We start from the raw sequence: 21,863 nt of genomic DNA on the forward strand, positions 1-21,863 counted from the left end.
CCAGATTTGATCCACCGCATTAGCATAACATAAACACGGAAATTATGTTTACCACACACTGTATTGTAGGTTTACGCATGTGTTTATGTGCAACCACATGCTGAAAAATATAATTACAGCTGTGTTATTTCTTGTAATCAATCAGTTGTTATGCGTTACATTGATGGATTCTTCACAGGAGAAGTTTTAAATAGCACTGTAGTGTTGGTTGTTGCTTTGTATTTAACGCATGCATGTGTGTGTGTGTGTGTGTCGTCAGGCCTGTACCCGGGTCTCTGTCCTCACTGCTGCACCTACGAAACCGACAGAGACAGCCTCTGCCTGCCTCCATGCCTGGAACGCTGCCAGACCCAACTATGCCTGGCTCCTCCGCTGTGCTGATGCCTGTGAGTACAACAATGAAGCACAGAGCACATTCAATCACGCGTGCACTCACACATGCAGACTTGAACCCGTTCCCTCATATCGTAAGTGACGACAGGGCTGCGTTAACGCTGCAGATGAACTACGTAGGTTTGCAGTTCGTACCGCTTTTAAAACGGCACAACAAGGATTCTGTCGTACTCTGTATAACTGCAGTGTTCAGCAAAGATGAAGGTGAGAATATGAACTCACAAAGGGAATCAGGGAATGATAACAACTGGTATAAGCTCCTCGTATCAGAATTCTAATGGTACAACATATGTTCTCTTTGTAACACAAGACAGCTCGTGTTTATGGTAAGGGGAAAAAAAAAAAACCCTCCTCTGTTTATTAAATTAAGAGCTGAGCGATTTCAGGGAAGATTGACGGTTCAGGAAAGGGGTGCAGGTTTGGGTAATATTTTTACACAAAACACACTTAGTGCAATTAAGGCTGTGTGTCACATTCTAGGCTTGAGTCTCCGTGGACGACGGGAGGGTGTGAGGGGTCAGGCATGGCGGGGGGGGAGAGAGAGGTGTGTTTCCCGTGAAACCACCATACTCTAGTTAGATTTCAGCAGCTGGGGGGCCACCAACATTTACACACTTGTTTGCATGCACAATAGGTTTGTTCTTCTTTCTTTTGTGTACTGCTTGACGAACGCTGCCCACATCGACATGTTAAACAGGTGACCTCTCACCCCTGTCAGCTTGTCCAGCCGATTTCTTCACATTCAGGTCTCAACTGTGACACATGTCCACACTGGTCAGGGTCAGTCAGGGGCAGGGGAGAAACACACACACACACACACAAGCCACGAGATTCCAATATATTGCCATTAAGAGGCCTTTCCCTCTGCTTGTTAAATTGGAACAACACAAGGTAGAATTAAGGTTGCAGCATTCCCACCTTGATCACATAAAAGGGGGCCATACAGAGTCACCACACTAACACATATAACAGCGTGAGGAGCTGGGGTTTAATGTGTTAGTCAGACTGACACTCACCACACGATTATCAGAAACACACACACCCCTGTTTCACCGGCTTCCTGTGTTAAGTCCCTCTGCGCTGACTTCCTGTTTTGGGCCAGCTCCAGTTATCATCACACAGAGCTGTGCACAGGGCAGCCTGTCATGTGAAATCAGGCAGTCGTGCTCTTTCACCGCATCCCACATAGCCTTGCCCTGTTAATGCTAAAGCTTTTTCTGTGTGAAAGCAGCGATAGCATCTTTTTAAGACCTATCAGTAACAACATCATAACTAGTTAAAACATGTTTTTTTTTTATTGAATTGTCTTGTATGGGAAGGTTTTGAGCTCTAAGACTGGGCCCTGAAGTTGTGTTTTGTAATTTCTTTCACTTCCTAGAAATGTAAAACGTTATGTCAAAAGGGAATACATATTTGCTAAAAAGGTATAGGTGTATATAAAGGTATAATGGTACAAAACGTACCATTATAAAATGAGTTCACACAAATCTGATTAAGCCCATTTGCCCCACATGACTCTCTGTGTGTTTCTCAACGTTGTGGTGTTTAGATCTAGTTTGATGGCAGCTGCACACAGGACGCGATTAGTTTTACGCCAAAACAGGCAACAGCAACATTGCGCTAGGAAAGTGAGACGACTACAAACAGGTTGGAGTACGACTGAAAGCACAAAGGAGAAACACACTCCTCAGTCAGGTCTGATAGTTTTGCTTGACCGAGCCTGCTTTCAGATTAAGCATACAAATAATGCACCTCCCCCCTTTCCCCGACTGGTCTGTTAGAAATATGACAACGGCTGTCTCATCCTTGTATTCTAACAAATGTGTGAACCCCTGCTGAAAGAATAATACGTTCACGCTTGTATGAATGTTGTCATGGTGTTGTAATCTTCAGATGGAGAGACAAATGTCCATGGGCTCCAATATGATGGGTATGCAAGGACCCCCCCACAGCAGCTCCTGTGCTTCCACTCACATTCCCTCCATGCACTCAGAAGCCAAACTGGTGAGTATATACAGTACATGTATTTGCATGGAAATACACATCTACAGCACTCATACACAAGCTCAAAGTGTTGCAACTGTCTTTTCCACTTGGCCGTGCCAGCAAAGCTGCATGTCCTCTTAGGTCTGTGTGGATTTCATCGTTTAGTGTGTAATCAAAGCTGTGTCTGAACCTGCCAGTGCTGCACTGGAGACTCTGGCTGGAATAATGGGCCCTTTATGTGGTTGTGGCTGGGCTGCCCAACGACTGCCTGATGTATATCTTAAATGTACAGAACATGTTCTGTAGGTCCTGCAACTTGTTAGCACTAGTTTAACACAGCAGGGGGAAAAAATCAAATGACCTCATCCCTCACAAGGCAGGCAGTTAGAGTAGTGGGAATGAGATGGAGCTGAGAGAAGAGAAAGACACAGAGGAGGCAGGTTTTGAGAGTAAAGGAGAAGAAAATGACTGAGAGAAGCTGAAGAGAACTTTCACTCTGGTCTTGTTTTGCAGCCTCTCACTGCTATAATACATATCTAAATCTCCAATTAATGTCAAATGTCAATTAAATAGTTACTCTGTAGGTGATGTGAATTGATAACTACTGTAGCAACATGACAGTCAGACAGCCTTTTTTTTCAAAATAAATAACTAAAAGGCTTTAGAGAAAGCAGCACAAATGCCATGACTTGGATATGAAAGGAAAAATCACATGTTGAAAAGCATTGGCTGTTCTTTGTGTTTGGAGAGGTTCACTGATAGCTGAGTTTGCTAGAGAGGAACATCTTGTGTAGCGAGAGAAAGAGAAGGTAGCAGAGGTCATCGGAAGAGTTATGGCTCTGATAGAGGAGAGCAGGAGTATTCCCAGGGCATTTAATTCTCCCTCTTCCTCCTGCTCTCTAAAGATTGATCGTCTTTGTAGTCTTTTGAATCTCTTCAACTGTTCCTATGGTAACACACTGGGGTAACACAATATTAGTGTATTAGGCTTATCTCTTGTCTGGCCGTCATCCAGACACATCTTGCTCTTTTTTTTCCTCTTCTCCTATCTATGTAATTGAATTGTAAATGCTCTGTTAGGCCTCCCATAAACATATGCAGTCACTAAATGGCTACAGGCCCCTGGACCATGCAACTTTCTGGTTAGTTGGCCATTGAGACACGAGGCACGGCAATCAAACGTGCATCAATTGAGATTCTGCTCCCTGATGTCTGAATGCAACTGATGGAATTCCATGATTGTGGACAGAAAGTGAGAGACTAATTGTGTTATCAGGGTGCGATCTCCAGCATTGGTTTCATAAGCATAGACGGGGTTTCTAATGTCTGTAATATCCGCGCCCGGGCCAGGTCGATAAATACGGCCTCACTATCGGATAACTGGGCCATGATCAGGCCCATGTGTCCCCAGCGACGTTCTCAATCCGGCCCTAATCGCATTACCCTAACCATGTTGACTTTCCGCCAATGGGAAATCTCCGCACTGTAACCCCACACCCCTGAGGCATGGACCTGGATAGGCTCTTTCTGCTCGGCGTTTACACTGTACGACCATAGAGAGGGGGACTGAGTGGGACTTTGATAGACATGAAGGAAACTGATAGACAGGCGGAGTGAGCAGGGGAGTTGAAAGGCGAGAGACAGTATTGATATTCTGAGACACCAAACAGTGAATCAGAGAGAGTTCGTGAGTGACATGAAAGGACTTGGCCTGACCTGGCTTCTCGTGCGTCTCTCCATGTGTTCACGCACGTATGCCTACATATGTGTGCTGGTGATTGTTTGATTTTTGTGGTAAATGTAGGCCTCGGTAGCTGAATTAACCCTCCCCGTTCAGAGAAAGCATGCCCAGAGCCTTGGCTAATGAAGGCTAATTGATTTTGTGGTGGGCCAGTGCTGCACAGAGGCCTGTCTCTGGTGTAAATAGTTAATGAGCCGAAGGACTGCTGTGGCCCCTTGGGGACTCATATCTCCCTCTAAGCTCTCTGTTTGTGCTCTCTTAGCCAGAGACTGTATCTGCATCCATGCCCATCTTTGTTCTCCTCTATCTCTGATTTTCTGCTTAAGTGCCATCATTTAAGAGTTACAGAGAAGCCCCATAGTGTAGTAACTGACTCATTTGTTGTCCCATACTGCTTTTAGCTTGTTGTTTAGGAGTGAGCGCAGTGTTTTAATAGGGTTTTTTTTTCCCCCTCCTTGTGGAGGACTGGGTGCTCATGATGCCGGGTGTGGTTATGTTCAGCTCTGTTGTGGTCTAGGGAATAGAATGGTGCGTGTTGTGTGCTGGAGGTTGTGGGATAGCTGACCCTCGCAGCGTGGAGGAAACGTTGCAGAGAGGAGGCCAAGTTCCACAGCACGCCGGGCCAAAGAATTACATCACTGCCCAGAACCAGTTCTCCACAGGGCCTCGCAAACATCCATGCACACACTCACACACGCACACATAAATATGTATATATATATATATAGATATATACATGGTGCAAATGAGACAGGCTCACACAGACAAAACATATGCATGTGTACGTGAAGATTTATGTATTGTTCAAACGCCCGTTAATATGTTAATATGTACTTTGTATTTCAACTAAAAACCTCCCTCTGCTGCTCAGATGGTTTCGATATGCTTGTTTGTCTGATGAAAGACTTTCGCTTTCACTCCTCACGTGTAACAAGGAAAGTCCAAACAAACCCTTATCAAGCCGCTTCTAAATAACATCAGCGAGTGCCAACTTTTGGCCAAGACTTAGCTCATGTCAGTGGAGCCCTTTTCAGAATAGTCTGTTTCGGTATTTTGATAAGACCCGTCCTTTCACACATCCCACCATACTGCTAATTTCAGACAAAGAGGCCCTGAAATTGTTTGGTCTTGATGCGTGAAAAATGTGTTATTTATTATCTCCCAATATCTATTGTTTACATTGTTACTAAGGACAATAAATTTGTCACTAAGCACCGGGCTAGGTGCTGAGTTCTTTATGAGGTAAACAATACTATATGTTCCTTCATTGCAGCTTTCTTGGCTGTGGAGCTGGGACTAGATGGGTGGATGACATAATTCCTGGCATGCCCTAAATGTACTCCTTTTTACTTGAGGAGGGGGAAAAAAACAGCACGTCTCTTAAAGAAACATTTCATAGGACACAGGAGGACCAATAATCAAAGACTTTCTAGCACATTAATGCAGCATTTTACATTAATTAATTTACACAGCCTTTTTTTTTTTTGTGAAAATATTTGCAACAGACATTAGGATTAATGGGCTTTAGGCTCAAGTGTGGCTGGAAAACAGTGAACAAGCAACAAAAAAAAGAGAGTTACATGCACACTCTGTTCAGAATTACCAAGTAAAGAAAAGCTGTGAAGCAGCCACAGATGTGTCAGTTCTCAGCTTTGCTACATGGTGATTGATTGAGCGATTAGCTCAGTATGAAGTCATTTGCAAGCAGTTAAGTCATTAGTGTACGTGGTTACGCTCTTACGTGTTTCTTTCAGTTTCTTTCACTTCACTAGTATGGGAGCACCTCTGGCTAAACTTCCCTTTGTGAGGAGGAGCATGTGTACACAATAGGAAGTCTAACTCCAGGTTTTGTAAGCAACATCTGTATGAATGGTGGCATTGTCAGGGTATGATGTAATTGGAGAGAGAGAGAGAGCGAGAGAGAGAGAGACGGTGAGCTAAGAACACAGCTGAATCTGCACACTGCACATGAGCTGTTAGAATATACACTATGTACAGTGTACTATGCGTTTGTGTGTGTGTGTGTGTGTGATTGTGTATGCAAATGGATCGCTTTCATTGCCATGGCATCCTTTTTGGCAATCATTGTTCTAAGAGTCACAACACATTTGTGGCCTACAGCAAACATGCAGGATAGGGCTTGCACATCGTTTCGATACAAATCTGTTGTATGTACATATGCATGGTTAGTTTAGTAAACATGTGGGTGTGTAATAAACAGCAGTTGGACAGAGACACTGGACACCTTGCAAGTTATGCTGAGATTTAATGTGACATTAAAAAAGGGGTTTAAGTGTCTGTGTGGCAGATGCAAAGGAAGTTTTTTTAGATGACAAACATATGTTGTTTGTCACTATCACCATGGAGGCAGTGAAGTGCACAAGTGAGGAACTGTGGGATCAATGTGTGTCTGCTAGTTTATCAGTGCTGGACACAGACCAGAGGGGCCCTTCTGCTTCCAGGGTTTCCTGTTTGCCAAAGTGTTGTGGTTTGAATTAATCAGAAACTTATTTCTACATTATAATAACATTAAGTCAAAGATAGATTGTATGTAGTTTTCAAAAATCTGTCCAGTCACAATGTGTTGTTTGTTGCTGTAACAAAGAATGTGATTAAACACTCAGTTACACACATTTTATTGTTTTTACAGATTAACTCAAAAAAATATGAATTCTCTGTCATTTAGCCTATCAATAATGGGACTACCTGTCTCTACAATGCCACACAATCCAGCAGACCCTAAAATTACAGTCTCCAAAATCATCATCAACAATTAAACCATTCTTGAAGGAGGAAGACTGTTGACCTACACTGAAGTGCATTGCTATACACGATCAGCGAGATAGATAACATTTCACATTTAAGTGTCAGCCTGACGGAAAATAAAAAAAATCCACAACATGATTAATTTGATTTATTTATCTTTTTTAATTTGTTAAGTAGCAACTTACTACATGTTGACCCATTCATAGAAACATCTAGAGCAATTATTATATGTCACTGCATCAATCATAAATGACATTTAAGTGACAGGCATAATGCATATCAAATTCATACATATATTAAAAATGGCAACAAAGAGCAAGCTGTCCTTCAATTGAATATATATGTATATATATATATATATGTATATATAATACATATCTATCTATCTACATATATCTTAAATATCACAGATCCATTTATCTTTAAGTAGTTAGCTATTCTTGTGTGTGTGCTGTGAGGTTATGGACGAGGGCGGCAGTTGTGGCACAGAGTGTCACATCTGTTTGTCTTTGGATGACTGTTGTTGGTTCTAGTGCTGCTGATGGGAGGAGTTCTATGAAAAACATTTGGTCATGGTTCAAGGCCCATGAATGGGTCGGGGCTCTGGCCCAAGCTTGGGTAAACCAGCTGCCATCACTGCACGGGCCAGACTGACTGGTGCAACTTCTAGTAGACCACCAGGAGCCTGGATCGAGATAGTCACTGTAGTCCAAAATAACCACAAAACAATGAGGAGATGTTTGGAAAAGGTCTGTATTATTATAGTCTGATAAATTCCAGTTAATCCAGTTAAGATTAAAACTGCCACTGTTTTGTACATAAATCCAGGACACACTGCCCTGACAGACAAATAACGATGAGGTCTCGATGAGGGCTACGAATGGTCCTCAACCGCTGGGGTGGTGTGTCCCAGGCTTTAAACAGGAGAAGGGTTTCTCTCTCCATCATTATAGCTGTTGAATTGGCTCTTAACAATGTATAATCCATATGTTAATATAAATAACTTGAATATGTTGTTACAAGGGGCCACACGGTTGGTATAGCATCTAGCACTCTTGCCTTTGCAGCAAGAAGACAAGGGCCTTTCTGCATGGAGTTGGCATGTTCTCCCCATGTGTGCATGTGTTTTCTCCAGGTTCTCTGGTTTCCTCCCACAGTCCAAAAACATGCAGATTATGGGATTTAGATTTCGAGTGTCCTCTATATTGACCATAGGTGTGAATGTGAGAGTGGATGGTTGTTTGTCTCTATGTGGCCCTGTGATGGATGTACCCTGCCTTTTGCCCACTGTCAGCTGGGATTGGCACCAGTAACCCCTGTGACCCTCATGTGGAAGATAAAGTGATAGAAGATAGATGGATCATCCTGTGATTATGAAAGGGGAAGCTAAAGCTACAGTGTTTAATGTAGGTGATGGGAGTGTTTGTGTAAACACTGGCAATGCAGGGGCATGTGGGAGGTCCAGAAGCCCATCAAACTGCTAAATGACCGGGTTTTCTGAGCAGTAGAATACACTGAAACTTTTTCAGTCATACTCCAACCTGTTTGCAGCCATCTTGTTTTACTAGCGCGATGTTGCTGTTACTGTCCATCTGTCTCGAAATGAAACAAATAATACTGAGAAACACAGAGAGAGTCGTGTGGAAGTGACGGGATAATCGGCATTGTGTGAAAACTTTTTACAATGGTTTGGTGGTAACGGACGTGTTTGAAAATCTACTACTAGGTTAAGAGAATTAGAATTAGAGCATGTTAAATTAAAGGTCTTTGAAATAAATGATGTCAAATTCAAGTAGTCACAGTTATTTTTTTGTTATAATTTGTGATTTGCTTTTAATTCCCCCAAAGGAAGACAAGTGCCAGTGTTAATTATTGCTTTGTTGGTGTATTTCACTCTGAAAAATCATCTGCATTCAACACTGTGGCAGTGGGTGTAGCGATAACCATGTAGGCTGCACTGGAGCAGAGCTTTACAAGAGAGGGAACAGTGGGGATATACAGACTGGAGTCAGAGGCCCATCCATTAACTTGACAGGGTGGAGAAGCTGCCAAGAATATGAGCGCATGCTTTGGAGCATGCTCCTTGGTGGGTGTATGTCTTGCTGCGCCCATGCCGCCATGGATCCTCCATGCACCACCAGGGTGTCTGGCACTGCCAGAACAGCCAGTCTTACGTCCATCTCCTCATTTGTGTCCGGAACCACAGCTAGGCTCTGTCTAGCCCGGCTCAGATCAGCTTGGACCAGAGCTCGAGAGAGAGAGAGAAGAGAGGGGCGACGTTACAGCCCAGTGTGCTCCCTTCAGACTGTCTGCCTTGCTGTTCCCTGAGGAAATCAGTTTAACAGTCCCCAGCTCTTGGCAAACAGAGAGAGAGAGAGGGGGTGGAGAAACAGGGAAGAGGTGTGTAAGAGAAAGCAAGAGAGGGAGAGAAGGGTGGGGGGTTACTGCCTCTCTGGGCGAGAGGGAAATCTAATAAAATTGAACTAATGGGGGTGTGGAGTTTTAGGGGACAGAGAGTGGGTTTTGCAGGCAGGCACTGGTGGGTAGTGTTGAGGAGATGAGGAGGATGGAATTAAAACCTCTTGAGTTCTTGGCAAAGCAGCAGAGTCGAGCTCCTGCTTTCATGTGCAGATGGTGAAGCCATGCTGGGTTTAGAGTTTTAGTTTGAGGAAATTGGCCTACAAAATACAGTGCCAGGAAAGTTACAGCTTTAATACAGTATATTGTGCATTTAGAAATTCTGTCCACATACACATGGTCAAGGAACACGCTGCCGTGCTTGTGTAGTGCTAACAAAGGGCTGGGTAGAAGCTCTAATGTTTCTCTGCGGACGCTTTAATGTGAAGCAGAAGATCTCCATTTGAAGCTGTGATCTTTGTGAACTTGGACTATGACTCTATCGACTGGTTAAATCTTTCAAACCTTCTGCAAGGCGCCAGAGGGACACAGGTCCCCTGATAGAACACTGCTCCACTTTTAAGGGGAATAAAAGTGCTCACCCTGACCTCACTGGGTTTGATTTACCCATCCTGAGGCAGGCGTGGTCTCTTCCCTTTGTACCTGCTCCATGCTCTCGCATTCTCCTCCCAGGGTTAATAGACATGAAGTCATATGGTGAGGAGAAACCTGAGTGTGTTCTCAGGATGTGCCCAGAGCACTCACTGGGACATCACTCAAAGCCCCCCGTGTCAGAGAGGAAGTGGCCATTAATAAATATCATTAATGGGTGATTACCTGGTGTCTCTGAAACCACATAAATGAGAGAGGCCTAAAACAGGAGTGAGAGTGGAGAGGTCACGGGGCAAACGTCTGAGAGGAGAGAGCTCCCCTTTGGGCAAAAATACGGCCACATCAAGAGATGGTGTTTTAGCAATGGAAAATCAATAGCTCTGCTACTTTCAGTCCACTGTCAGAATGCATGAAATGTGGTGTCAAATGCATGTACAAGATGTACATTTATAGATTTATCCTCGAAGAGGCTGAACACATTTCGGTCGCATCATAATTCATCCTCTTGTACTCTAATTTTACAACAGTGGGACAGACAGCAGTAGGACAGCCTGTGTGCCATATTTGAGTGCTCTGCACTGCCAAAGCCTAACACCTGCACTGATTTAATGACTGTTTTCTGTGGTGGCCATGTTGCTGCAGGAGAAATGTATATGTATCTGTGTGTGTTATTAGAGTAAAATGCACATGGCGGTTAAGTCCTTGTGCTTAGCAAGGTCTGGGGAAATACAACCATGTGTTTTAGGGTCATTAGTGAGCTGATGAAGGTGTTTGAGAATCACAGCCTGCTCATCATCACTTTGCTAACGTCCCTCAGTTGCGTCACTGTGGTTCGGGATACAAAGACTTAAGTTTTGGCTGAGCTGGGTTTAGCTGAGCTGCGTCTCAACTCCAGATGGAGCAGTAGCAGACACTCATGCTGACGAGCCTCAGGAATAAGCACGGTAATGTACTGGAGCTCACTCTTTAAACTGTGTTCTTTCATTTGTTTGTATGTGTTGATATTATACCTGCCACATGTTTCCAGTAGTAGTCCCTTTTTTCTCACTGGATGTTCTTTTATCGCTTTGATCTATGTGGATGTATTTAACCGAGTAGGTTTTACCACAAATGTACTGTGTTTGTTCAGTATAGTGTCAATATCAACGTGCGTTGCATCAAATTCTGTCTGGCTTGAGCTTGTGGTTGAAATCAATCATCCTACAAACATGTACAGTTCTTCTCTGTCTTTTTTCTGCCTCCCTTCATCACTAGCATATCGTGTTTGGAAGCCCCTCAGCTGTTGGTCCTGCCTCTGTACTCCGACACTCTCAGGCCTCTTTGGATGCAGGCTAATTCAATTAATAAACAGATAGGCCTGCGCTGCCAGCTGGATGTCTCACAGAGACACTGATAAATGAGCACTGGCTGTCTTGGGCTGATGGTGTGTGTGTATGTGTGTTTGTGGGGAGGAGACACTAGAAGCCATCTTATCTCCCCCACCTTTAGTCTCTCACCATCTCACTGCCACCCCTCTCCTCCCTCTCCTCCCTCTGTCCTTCGTCCTCGGTGCCTGGTTGTCAGGAATTCCGGCAGCATCGGCCACAGAAGAGCGTCTTAACCACACAATGACGACTTTACTAGGGTCACAAAAACAAAGTGCAGAGTATAAAGGTAGACAGGCAGCCAGCAGATTCCCCTGGTTTGTGTTCATTCAAGCGATTGTCTGCTCTTTAACTGAGTGGCAGTAGATTGTCAAACTCTGATTGGTTTTCTTTTTAACAAGAGGGTGGGCCTCACCTCTACGGCGCTGACTGATAAGCTGAAGGCTGGAGGGAAGGTGTTCAGTGAAGGCTGTCAGACTCAGATGTCACTCTGTGATAGATGGAATATGTCCTTGTCAGCGCTGTGGATTCTGCTTTAAATGTGTAAGCTCATTTAAATACATTTTCTGCTGTAGTGGAATGTCATCAACCTGTTTATTTCTGTATTTTTCATATAATGTCCACATAGCCACCCTAAAATGTGTGAATGTGCACTGTTGAGAGCAACGTGTTACAGTCAGACAGAGACTTCTCACTGCTGCGTGTTATACTCAGGAAGGAGTGTAACTGTGATGATGTGGACAGCTGCAGGCCTGAGGACGCCCGCCGTGTGTTAGTGTTGACCCTGTGGTATTTTAACTCCTGTCTCACTGGTCACAAAGAGGAAGGGCTGTGGCCCCTGAGAGTTGTGCTGCTGGGACCTGTGGTGAAGGCAGTCAGCAGGACCTGGGTTTGAACAGATGGGGACAATCATTCAGGGAGCAAATTTTAAAATAACATTCATAACATGTGAAAACAAAATCATGAAGCTCTAGAAATGTAGCGGCGTGTCACTATGTCAGGCATCTGTTGGTATGACAAGCAGAAACTATACTAGGCCAAAACAGGCTTGACAAGGTCATAATTTCACTGTGCCGGTTTCATGTGCCATTCTTAGTGCAAGGAAAGTCAGGTTAGGACAGAAGACTGCAGGTATATCTTATCTGAATACATTTATGCATTTGTTTTACAATGTATTGTAAACTTGGAGAATGTGCCATTTTTTTAAATTGTCCTATTTCTAAAACAATTTATATGACTTTGTGTTCTCTCTTGGTAAAAAAACCAAAAAACCCTTCCATTTGTTAGACAGTGTGAGAGAGGAGTGAGGAGCTGATGTTGTGCTCTGCTTGTGTGCTGGCGTTGTGATCCAGACCAGCTGGATGCCATTCCCTATGGGAATCATGAATGTAAAGGTTGTTAAAAGATATGGAGCCTTGGACAGAGCGTGGACTCACTGACAGCAGCTGGGAGAAGGGGGAAGGGAGCAGAGAGAGGAACGAGAGCACTGGGAAAGAGAATAGAAAACTTTGTGGAATTCACAACAGTAGCCTTGAAAAGAATGCTTTGTTTTTTGTTCTGCAGCTCTTGTTGAACGCGATTTCATCCCTCAACCTGTTATTAGTGAGTAATAATAATTCATCATGTTAGGGTGCCGACGTGTACTTTTGTAATATTTTGTCTACATTGGTGTGTAACATTTGTAATGTTTGGGTTATGATTTTCTTCTGGGCTCACGGTTGTCTTCATGTGATGCCCAGAAAAACAGACTCTTGCGAAGAGGTGCGTTCAGCAAACATGAAAAACACAAGTGCACCTTTTGTGAGCCTCTCTCTGGTCTCGCTCCCAGGCCGCTCAGAAACATCGGGTCAGTCTGGGCTAAGTAGACCACACAGTTAAAGCAACAAACCTCCTGCTGGGTCAACAGTGAGGGAGCAGTCTGAGGCTCTCGCACCTTTGCCAGGGAGCTCATCTCATACACACACACACACACGCACGCACACACATGGCCAGCGAATGAGGCTATTAGGAATATGAAGAGGAGGGACTGGTGGGATGGTGATCATGGAAGGTAAAGAGGGAGACTGACAGGACTGAAGGAGAGACAGAGGACAGACTAAGTGGCTTTGATTTGTTCTCCTGACGTATATATTTATGGAGCTATTCATCATCTCATAGTTGGCACATAAACCCACTCTCTCTGCAACCATTGATCATCAGCACACTGATAAATGAGAGCACACACAAACCTGAAAAGTACGAATGATGTTAAGCGTCACATGCCGTGTCTGTTCTGTCAACCCCAGAGGCTGAAGGCTGCACTTTCACACCATCCTGGTGCCATCACCAATGGAAACATGAACTCCATGGGCCACATGATGGAGATGATGTCATCGCGGCCGGAGCAAGGCGCCCACCATCACATGCACTCACACCCGCACCAGCACCTGCAAGCTCCTCCCCACGCGTACCAGCACCACAGCCACCATCACCACAACCAGGGCCACGGCCAAGGCGGACACCACCACCCACAGGGACACAACCCCCATCATAACTCCCACAATCCCCACCTCCATCCTGGCCACCCACACCAGACCTCACCACATCCTCCAATGCACTCTGCATCACAGGTAAGCAACGTTCACATAAAACCTGAAGCTTCTAAATGGTCCTAAAGCAAAGCCACAAGTCCAGTAGCACATTAAAGTCTGAATATGCAAGCATTGTGGGCTGATGTTTGTAAACACAGCGGAGGCAAAATTGGCCCCTCCTCCTCTGTTCACTACCAGTAGCACAGTTCACTTACAAACACCTGGAACTATGTGCCTGGAACGGATTTTCATTGGCGAGCATGTAAACAGATCGGGTTGGTCACACTGCCTCAAACCCAGACACAGTATCTTGCTTTAGGCAGAGTAGTAGCTTATGTGTTTCAAAGTTAACACTTAGTATAGCAGACCCAGAAAATGAATTTAGTATTAGAAACATCTCTACTTAAGCTTCAAGTTACTCAGGCTCAATACTGACAGTTACAGAAAAGAAGCCATGAACTGTTTTTGGACAACTTTTGTCCACTCTGCTTTTATCCTCAGCAAACTAGTGATTCTTAGGTTCTGTGTCTGCCATTACCACAGCTTCTTATACCTGTCGGGTTGTAACCTGACACTGTCCAAATGTTGCCACCCAGAAACGTCCCAACCCAGAGCAAAACAAAGCTCAAAGGAAACAGTAAATATCTGAAACAGAAGTCAGTGTCTCTGCAGATAAAAACACCACCACACTCTAGTGACTCATTAAGATGATTGACAAAGTTTACTTTTGGATTAATACATTTTTTATAGGAAAATGTTGCATACACCGGCTTTATTAATCATTTGAGCCGTTTAAAAGTAAGTTAGTAGTTGATGAGTACAAGTCACTAGACAAACCTTTTCTATTGCTGCAGCCATAATACCAAATAGTTTCCTGGCAACCATCTTCACAATCATTTTTTCCTCTGAGATTGGTCAGCTACGGGTCAGTGTCAGATGGCTGCCATGGAGGGAAGAGGTCACGAAGAGGCCATAAAAAGACTATTATGGAAGATGTTCAGGAGTGTCTGTTGGAAACTATGCTCCACGCCCTCCTCCACTGCCAAGCTGCCATAATGTGACCACAGCAGGGACCAGGTGCAGAAGACATTTTTATGAAGGCTGGTCCTGATGGTGAACAGACAACCTTGGATCATGGTCTTGGAACAAACTCTTAGCAGCAGAAATATTTTCTGCTTTCATTTTAACTGAAAGTTTGAAAGTATTGCTTACAGTTCTAAACATAATACGCTGTGAGACAGTGTGTCCCTGCATTGTCTAGCGCCCTCTGCAATGCCAAGCGTTTTAAATGAAGGACAGACCGACATCCAAAAATGCAAATCACTTCATGTTCCGAATGTACCATTAAGGCATTAAAACAACACTCTGTGTATGTGCAGCGGCCATTAAAGGCAGCTTGTATTTTCCATGGTTCTCATAAAAATGGTAATGACCTGAAGACAGAAAACACTTGACCTTGCCAAGGATATGTCGAGATCTGTCAGTGCATGCACAGTTTTAGAAACAGGCCGTTTGACTGTGTCTGGTGGTGTTATTCTGTGTGGAAGTGGGCGTTGGAAAAGTGCCTCCTGACACCTCTTTAACAAGGTGGGCAATGCTAGTGAATCAGCCCAGTCACTCACTCCTGACGCCCACAGCTCAGCTCATAGAGCATGTGGCACATCCAGATGTTGTTTTTGGGGACGTTGCCAGGCATGGACTAGATGCAGGAGGTAATGTATGGATGCCTGTTTGGAGGCGCGAGGCTTTGAGGTCAGTGAAGTGGTGACAGCAGACAGGTGACGGGGCTGCTTCACAGGTGCTTCAGCCTGGTTAAGAGTCTGCTCAGACAGACTGTGTCATCAAAGAGCTCTGTGATCCCAATATACCTTGCCGTCATTTTCAGATGTCACCTGCCACCCAGCAGATGCAGCCCACGCAGACGCTGCAGTCTCCTCCCCCCAGCGGCGGGCGGCGCAGGCGAGTCGTGGACGAAGATCCGGACGAACGCCGGCGGAAGTTTCTCGAGCGGAACCGAGCAGCAGCGACGAGATGCAGACAGAAGAGAAAAGTGTGGGTGATGTCGTTAGAGAAGAAAGCAGAAGAGCTCACGCAAACCAACATGCAGCTTCAGGTACGAAATGAATTTGAATCTGTGCACAGTACTCACAGCCACTGCACTTTATCATAAACTCCTGTTGTTTTGCACCAAAGGTAATGACAATATGTTTGACTGGTGGTTTTGATCACAAAATATCACGACTCCAAAAACTCAACTTCATTGTAATTTGTCCAAAATGTAAAATAATCCTGACACATTAAAGGTGCAGGGGTCAGGATTTTTTGATCAATCAGCTAAAATCGATAATCCCAGCACCAGTGATAACTTCATTCTGCTGCAGGGAAAGATTTGTGAATAGAGTTTGACAATAAATACAATAAAACACAGTTAATATCAGCTTCAGAGATTAAGAGATTTCCTTGTAATCTGTCATTGCTCATCTGATGAGAGGAATTTGGCACAGAGAGCAGCGATCTCAAAACAATGGCATTTTAACAACCATGCAGATGAAAGTCGGCCATCAACAATTTTTCTGGCCACCCTGCGTACTGCAGCTTTAATGCGTTCAGTAGATATGTGTCTATTCATTCAAAGAATATCGGTCTGTCCGTCTGTTCGTCGCTTGACAGGCTTCAAACATGGCTGGTGACCTACTGAGGGCACCAGTGTGTGCAGTGCCGACTTGTGCTGTGTTTGGATGAGAAATGTAGGAGATGTTGGTAGAAATGCAACAGATATATCGCGAAATGTGCCGAATCCACCCTGTTTCACATGGGTGGAGACCTTAACGGAGACAGATGCCACTGCCCTCACCTTTCTTTGGATCTTATGGGGGTTACCAAGGCAACCATGGTAGTAAATTACACACTTGACTGTTCTTTGTTAAAAGAACACAACAGTGTGTCAACTTCGACTTTGTTTGGATAGGAGATGTTTGTCTGTTTCTCCATGGGTTTCCTCCCACAGTCCAAAAACATGCAGATTTGGGAATTAGGTGAATTGGACACTCTAAATTGACCGTGAGTGTGAGAGTGAAGGATGGTTAATAGCCCTGCGATGGACAAGGGTGTACCCCGCCTTTCGCCCTATGTCAGCTGGGATTGGCACCAGCGCCCCTCCACAATTTAAACTTCATTGTTTGACTAACTTTGACTAATGTTTGGATAAGAAATCCATGGAATGTGTGCAGATACTGTTTTACTAGTAGATATGAATACACAAGGAAAATAGTGTAAGTCTGTTCTATTTGTGGATTCCCAAGGTGAAAGTCTTTAAATGCCTCCATGTTTCTCCTGTATTTCAGAATGAAGTGACCATGCTAAAGAACGAGGTGACCCAACTCAAGCAGCTTCTCCTCACACACAAGGATTGTCCCATCACCACTATGCAGAAAGAGTCCCAAGGTTACCTCAGTGAGTAGCTCAAACATAAACACACACACACATATTTGGGAAATAGAAAAAGAAAGCACCTTGATCTGTGTGCCGCAGTCCTGTGGTGCAGATTGAACTGCTGTGGAAATGATCTGTAATGGTTTTGCCAGAGGAAAGGTATAAAACCTACAGACCGATCTTTGATGGACGCACAGCAACTGCCAAAACTCTTTGCTCTTATGTGCTGGGATCCAGCTCCCACGCTCGCTGCGAGACTCTTGCTTTGACATATGGGTGTTGCACACTGTGGTAGCCACTGGCCTGGGCCGGGAGTCGGGAGTCTGAATCCCATATGAGACCTGTTTTTTCCGTCGGACAGCACCTACGCACACATAGGCAGCCAAGGCACAACGTGAGAAAGACGTCACATTGGCATCCAAACGCTCATGGATGTCCCAGGATCTCGCTGATTATTGGACTGTGTCTCAGCCGTGCATGACATCACAGCCCCACCCTTTGATACGGATACTAGTGACATTTCCATGTAATTAGGATAAGGCACCTCCCTGCGTGGCTGTAGCACAGGAAAATAAGTCTCACATCCCCTTTGGCTGAATGGTTCTTTTATGAAGCAAAGAGCCAACTCCCAGACTGGGCTGGGAGAGACTTTCATCGATGAGTCTCGCTTGTGTACAGATGTCACCTTCAGTATGTCCAAAATTCTTGAGGCATGTTTATGGAGTTGAGTGATTCACTTTTCCATTTTTGTGTTATCCATTTATTTATGGTCCATTTTGGGATGACAGTCGGGATGTTGCGTGCAAATTTAGTATGTCATTTGTTTGAAATTGATCTATTCTTGCTAATAAAGCTGTCTTTTTGCAATAACAACATTTGGTCTGTGTGTATTTGGTCATTCACTTTAGATTTTGAAACCTCTGTGTCCTTGGAAGGTCACAGCCATAGACTGTATATAAAAATGGACGTAGTCTTCCAGTTGACTTCTGGTCATCTGCACCTACTGGACAACACGTTAATTACACTGATGTCCACTCTTATGTGTTGTGCCTTATTGCCTTTAGTCGTGGGAACATTATTTACAAAACAGTTTTATTGAAGAAGCGATTGAGACCATTGATTACTTATGTGACCAATTTTCCCATAGACTTCCATTTAAAAGAAGTTCTTTTTGCAACAAGCGAAGTTGCCTCTCTGATTACTGCATTCTTCATACGTCCTGGGCATTCACACACACACACACACGTTGTCCCTCTTCAGTGACGTCTCTGTTGTCTCCCCAGGTCCAGAGAGCAGTCCGGCGGGAAGCCCAACGCCAGCGTGTTCGCAGCAGCAGGTCATTCAGCACAACACCATCACCACCTCTACCACGACTGTAGGGGGCAGCAGTGTGCACGGACAAGCCAACCACCGCACAGACATTAACCCCATCCACTAGGGACCAGAGAGACTATAACCCCCGACTGTTGCCCCCCTTGCTCCCCCCCCGTTTTATGAGGGTCACCAGCTGCACTTGATGCTCACCCTCTCTCCCTCCATCAAGGAAAAACCTCAAAGGACCGTGAGGCTGTTCTTTATACAGTAGCTACCGTATGTATTTTTATACAGCAACCCTATTCATGCATAAATGTTCAATGTTTGTTTTTTTTTGTCTGCTTTTTTTGTTTTTTTTGTTTAGCAGAGTTTTGCTAATCTCATGCAGCATCTAAGTGACTTTCCTCCGTCGTGTTATGGTACAAAATGGACCACGGCACTGTCATCTCGAGCAGAGCTTACATCTCTGAATGCCTAATGGACTGAACTACAAGTCAAGCATACACACCATGTGTCACACGTATGTAGCATGTGTCATCCTACAGAAGACTCGGAATGAGCGATTGAGGAGTTGCTGCCTTTAAGTCTTCTCCTCAAACCGAGTCGAACTGTCACCACGATGTCTTGAATACAGGAATATGCAAGCCGGTGTAACGATCCTTTTCTTTTTCTATTTCCTCTTGAGAAATGTACAAGACTGTTAACCTTCTCCCTGTCAGAGGTTGTCTCAAACAGTGTTATGACACAGAGCATGACAGTGAACGCATCATACGATCGAATAGAAGCAATACATTGGAGTATTGATCCTCTTCTTTGCTGTATGTCCACGACGTGATCAGCGTGGTCAGCCACTCTGGTCCCTGAAGGACATGCGGTGCTGTTACAGCTACAGAACTGTACACTGTGATACCAGTGAGGCAGCTCGGGAGTTGAACCTAACTCCTCCGCTCTCCAGGACCAACTGAAGCTTTAATTATTGAGGCCTCTTTGATTTTGTTTGTTATGTTTGTGCGTCTGGATCCACATTTTGGATTCCAATTCCAAATGAGTATAACTTTTGATTGTGTACGTCTGCATATTTGTTTTATTGTTTCGTGTGCATGTGAAAAATGTATAATAATATTTTGCTTGTGCTTTGCTTTCTTCTGCTGCAGAGCAACCGGCGTGTGTGTAAAGAGCGATACAAACAGAGAGTGAGAAAGTGACCATGATGTTTCATTTAGTTTGTTTATTTTTTTTTTCAAACTGGTTTTTCCCAAAACTGGCATTGTGTAAGAGTTTCTGAACAGAAGCATTGTATGCCTGTGCTTTCTAAAATGTCACAATGTGCCTGAACAAAAAAACAAACATTTCTATCACCATAGTAATCTTATCAATCACCTTTCCTTTATACAGTCAAAGCATTAATCGTTATTTCCCTTGTTATTGGCTTTACTGTGGATGTCTGCTGCATGTTACTGCAGGGCAAAACCAGCTGACCAAGGTGAAAAATAACCCATGTTCCACTTGACCTCTGCCCTCTTTATCAATTTCTCTCTCTCTCTCTCTCTCAGGCCTCCTCTGTATCTCAGCTTGGCGTTGGATGATACTGGATTGACATTTTCTATCTTCCTGTTAGCCTTGAAACTTAATGCCTTCTCCCGTTGACCTACAACTCCTCTGTCTTTCCTTTTTTTTCTATGACCAGGAATGTCAATTCACGAGCATGATGACCATAATGCACTGTGTGTTTTACAGTAGGATGGATAAGATGCATTCCACGAAACAGGTGGAGTGATCATAGAGCCGTCTATGCACTTTGTCCTCTGCCATGCCAGAGGGTAGAATAGCCATATTAAGGTCTGAGTAATTCTCAGCGATTCCCCCTGTTTTTCCACACACCAGCGAGAACATAACTTCACTGTGTTTGGCTTTATCGAGAACCTGTGCCTGGCATACGTCACATGCCTGTAGATAAAAGAAGGAAACCTAGAGCTTGCACCGTTTTTATTCTGGGGGGAAAACGAAAAATCCAGCTTCAACTTTGTCAAAGATGAAGGATGTGAATTGAGAACACTCTTTTTTTTTTGTCATCATAGCTGGTTAAATTCATCCTCATTCAGACCGTTTAATCCATGTTGTACCCATGGAGTCTCTGTGTGTGCGTGTGTGTGTGTGTGTGTGCGTGGTTTAATATGCGTGTGTTGATTAGACAAAGAAATTGATTCACTTGAAAAGGGCTTAGTTGCACCAACCCCTTTGAACTGAAGCTTGCCTTATTTTTGGTTGTTTTCTAAATGATATATTGATTACTAGACCATTCCAATTTCAACGTCTTGCATGTGAAAATATTGTTAGGACCATAAATTACTTTAAACTCTTATCGTTAGGATGATGTGGCTACTTTAGAGTCAAATAAGGAGTCTCTACTTCCATGATCCAGGTTCATTTGTTACTGTATCGGCAGACAGACGGATGATCAGTGCGTGGCTGTGGCTGTGTGGATTTGTGTGAGCCGTTTAGAACAATTATCACACGTTAATTATGTTATAACGGAACTATTTTAAATAACTATTGTACATAAAGTCAGTCATTTCTGTAACCCTGCACATGTAATGAAACCACCTTTCTTTTTGAAGGGAGCAAATGTGTGGTACATGTCTGTAAATAAGGTTTGCATAGCACTTGTTGCCTATTGTTGTATGTTGAGGCTACATTTCAGCGCTTAAATAAATTGTTTATATGTAATGAAATGACGGATCCATTCTTACCTGCATAACTTTGTAAAAAAAAAATAAGAAAAAAAAAAGAATAATTTCTGTGTGAGTCTGTAACGACATTGTCTTCATGTTTATGTTTTGCATTTGTACAGATGTGAAAGTTATCACTGCAGTTATGTACATTATGGTATGAAAATAAAGCACTTGTTCCATAACATACAACTACATGACGTGATTCGATAACACAACTTTGAATCTGCCAAGTTCACAGAAATCGTTTCTGTGGGGGCAAACGGGAACAAAACACTTAAGTAATAAACTAACGTTGAAACTGAACGATCAGCAGAATCCCCCCCACGATACATGTCCTCAAGACATATCTGCTCATTAAATAATTAGATTTTTAAAATACTCATTAATTATTGAACTGTCTAGACAGCTCCACAGTTGCCCGATGAAATAACACGGCGGTTAAACTCATAACACAAACATCTTTGAAGCACTTTGTCAAAATGCCAGTCAATTACATTTGAGCTGTAACAATGACATGAACATGCAAAGTGTACAGATTTTTTTCAAAAGTTTTGTT

At 43.8% G+C, this 21,863-nt stretch overlaps 1 protein-coding gene across 3 annotated transcripts in view; it reads left to right on the forward strand.

The window, feature by feature from the left end:
• Positions 1-21,496, forward strand: part of creb5b (cAMP responsive element binding protein 5b) — a 40,873-nt gene extending 19,377 nt beyond the window's left edge. For 2 of the 3 annotated variants that reach the window (XM_058647800.1, XM_058647798.1), the window contains exons 6-11: positions 260-386; positions 2,287-2,397; positions 13,545-13,868; positions 15,715-15,942; positions 17,174-17,282; positions 18,545-21,496. In XM_058647800.1, coding sequence (XP_058503783.1) covers positions 260-386; positions 2,287-2,397; positions 13,545-13,868; positions 15,715-15,942; positions 17,174-17,282; positions 18,545-18,699 — 1,054 coding nt within the window. In that variant the 3' untranslated portion in view covers positions 18,700-21,496. The remainder of the gene's footprint in view (positions 1-259; positions 387-2,286; positions 2,398-13,544; positions 13,869-15,714; positions 15,943-17,173; positions 17,283-18,544) is intronic. The other variant, XM_058647799.1, reaches the window with a different exon arrangement.
• Positions 21,497-21,863: the final 367 nt, after the last annotated feature.

Source organism: Solea solea, chromosome 13 (genome assembly GCF_958295425.1).
Source record: "Solea solea chromosome 13, fSolSol10.1, whole genome shotgun sequence".
Lineage (NCBI taxonomy): Eukaryota > Metazoa > Chordata > Actinopteri > Pleuronectiformes > Soleidae > Solea > Solea solea.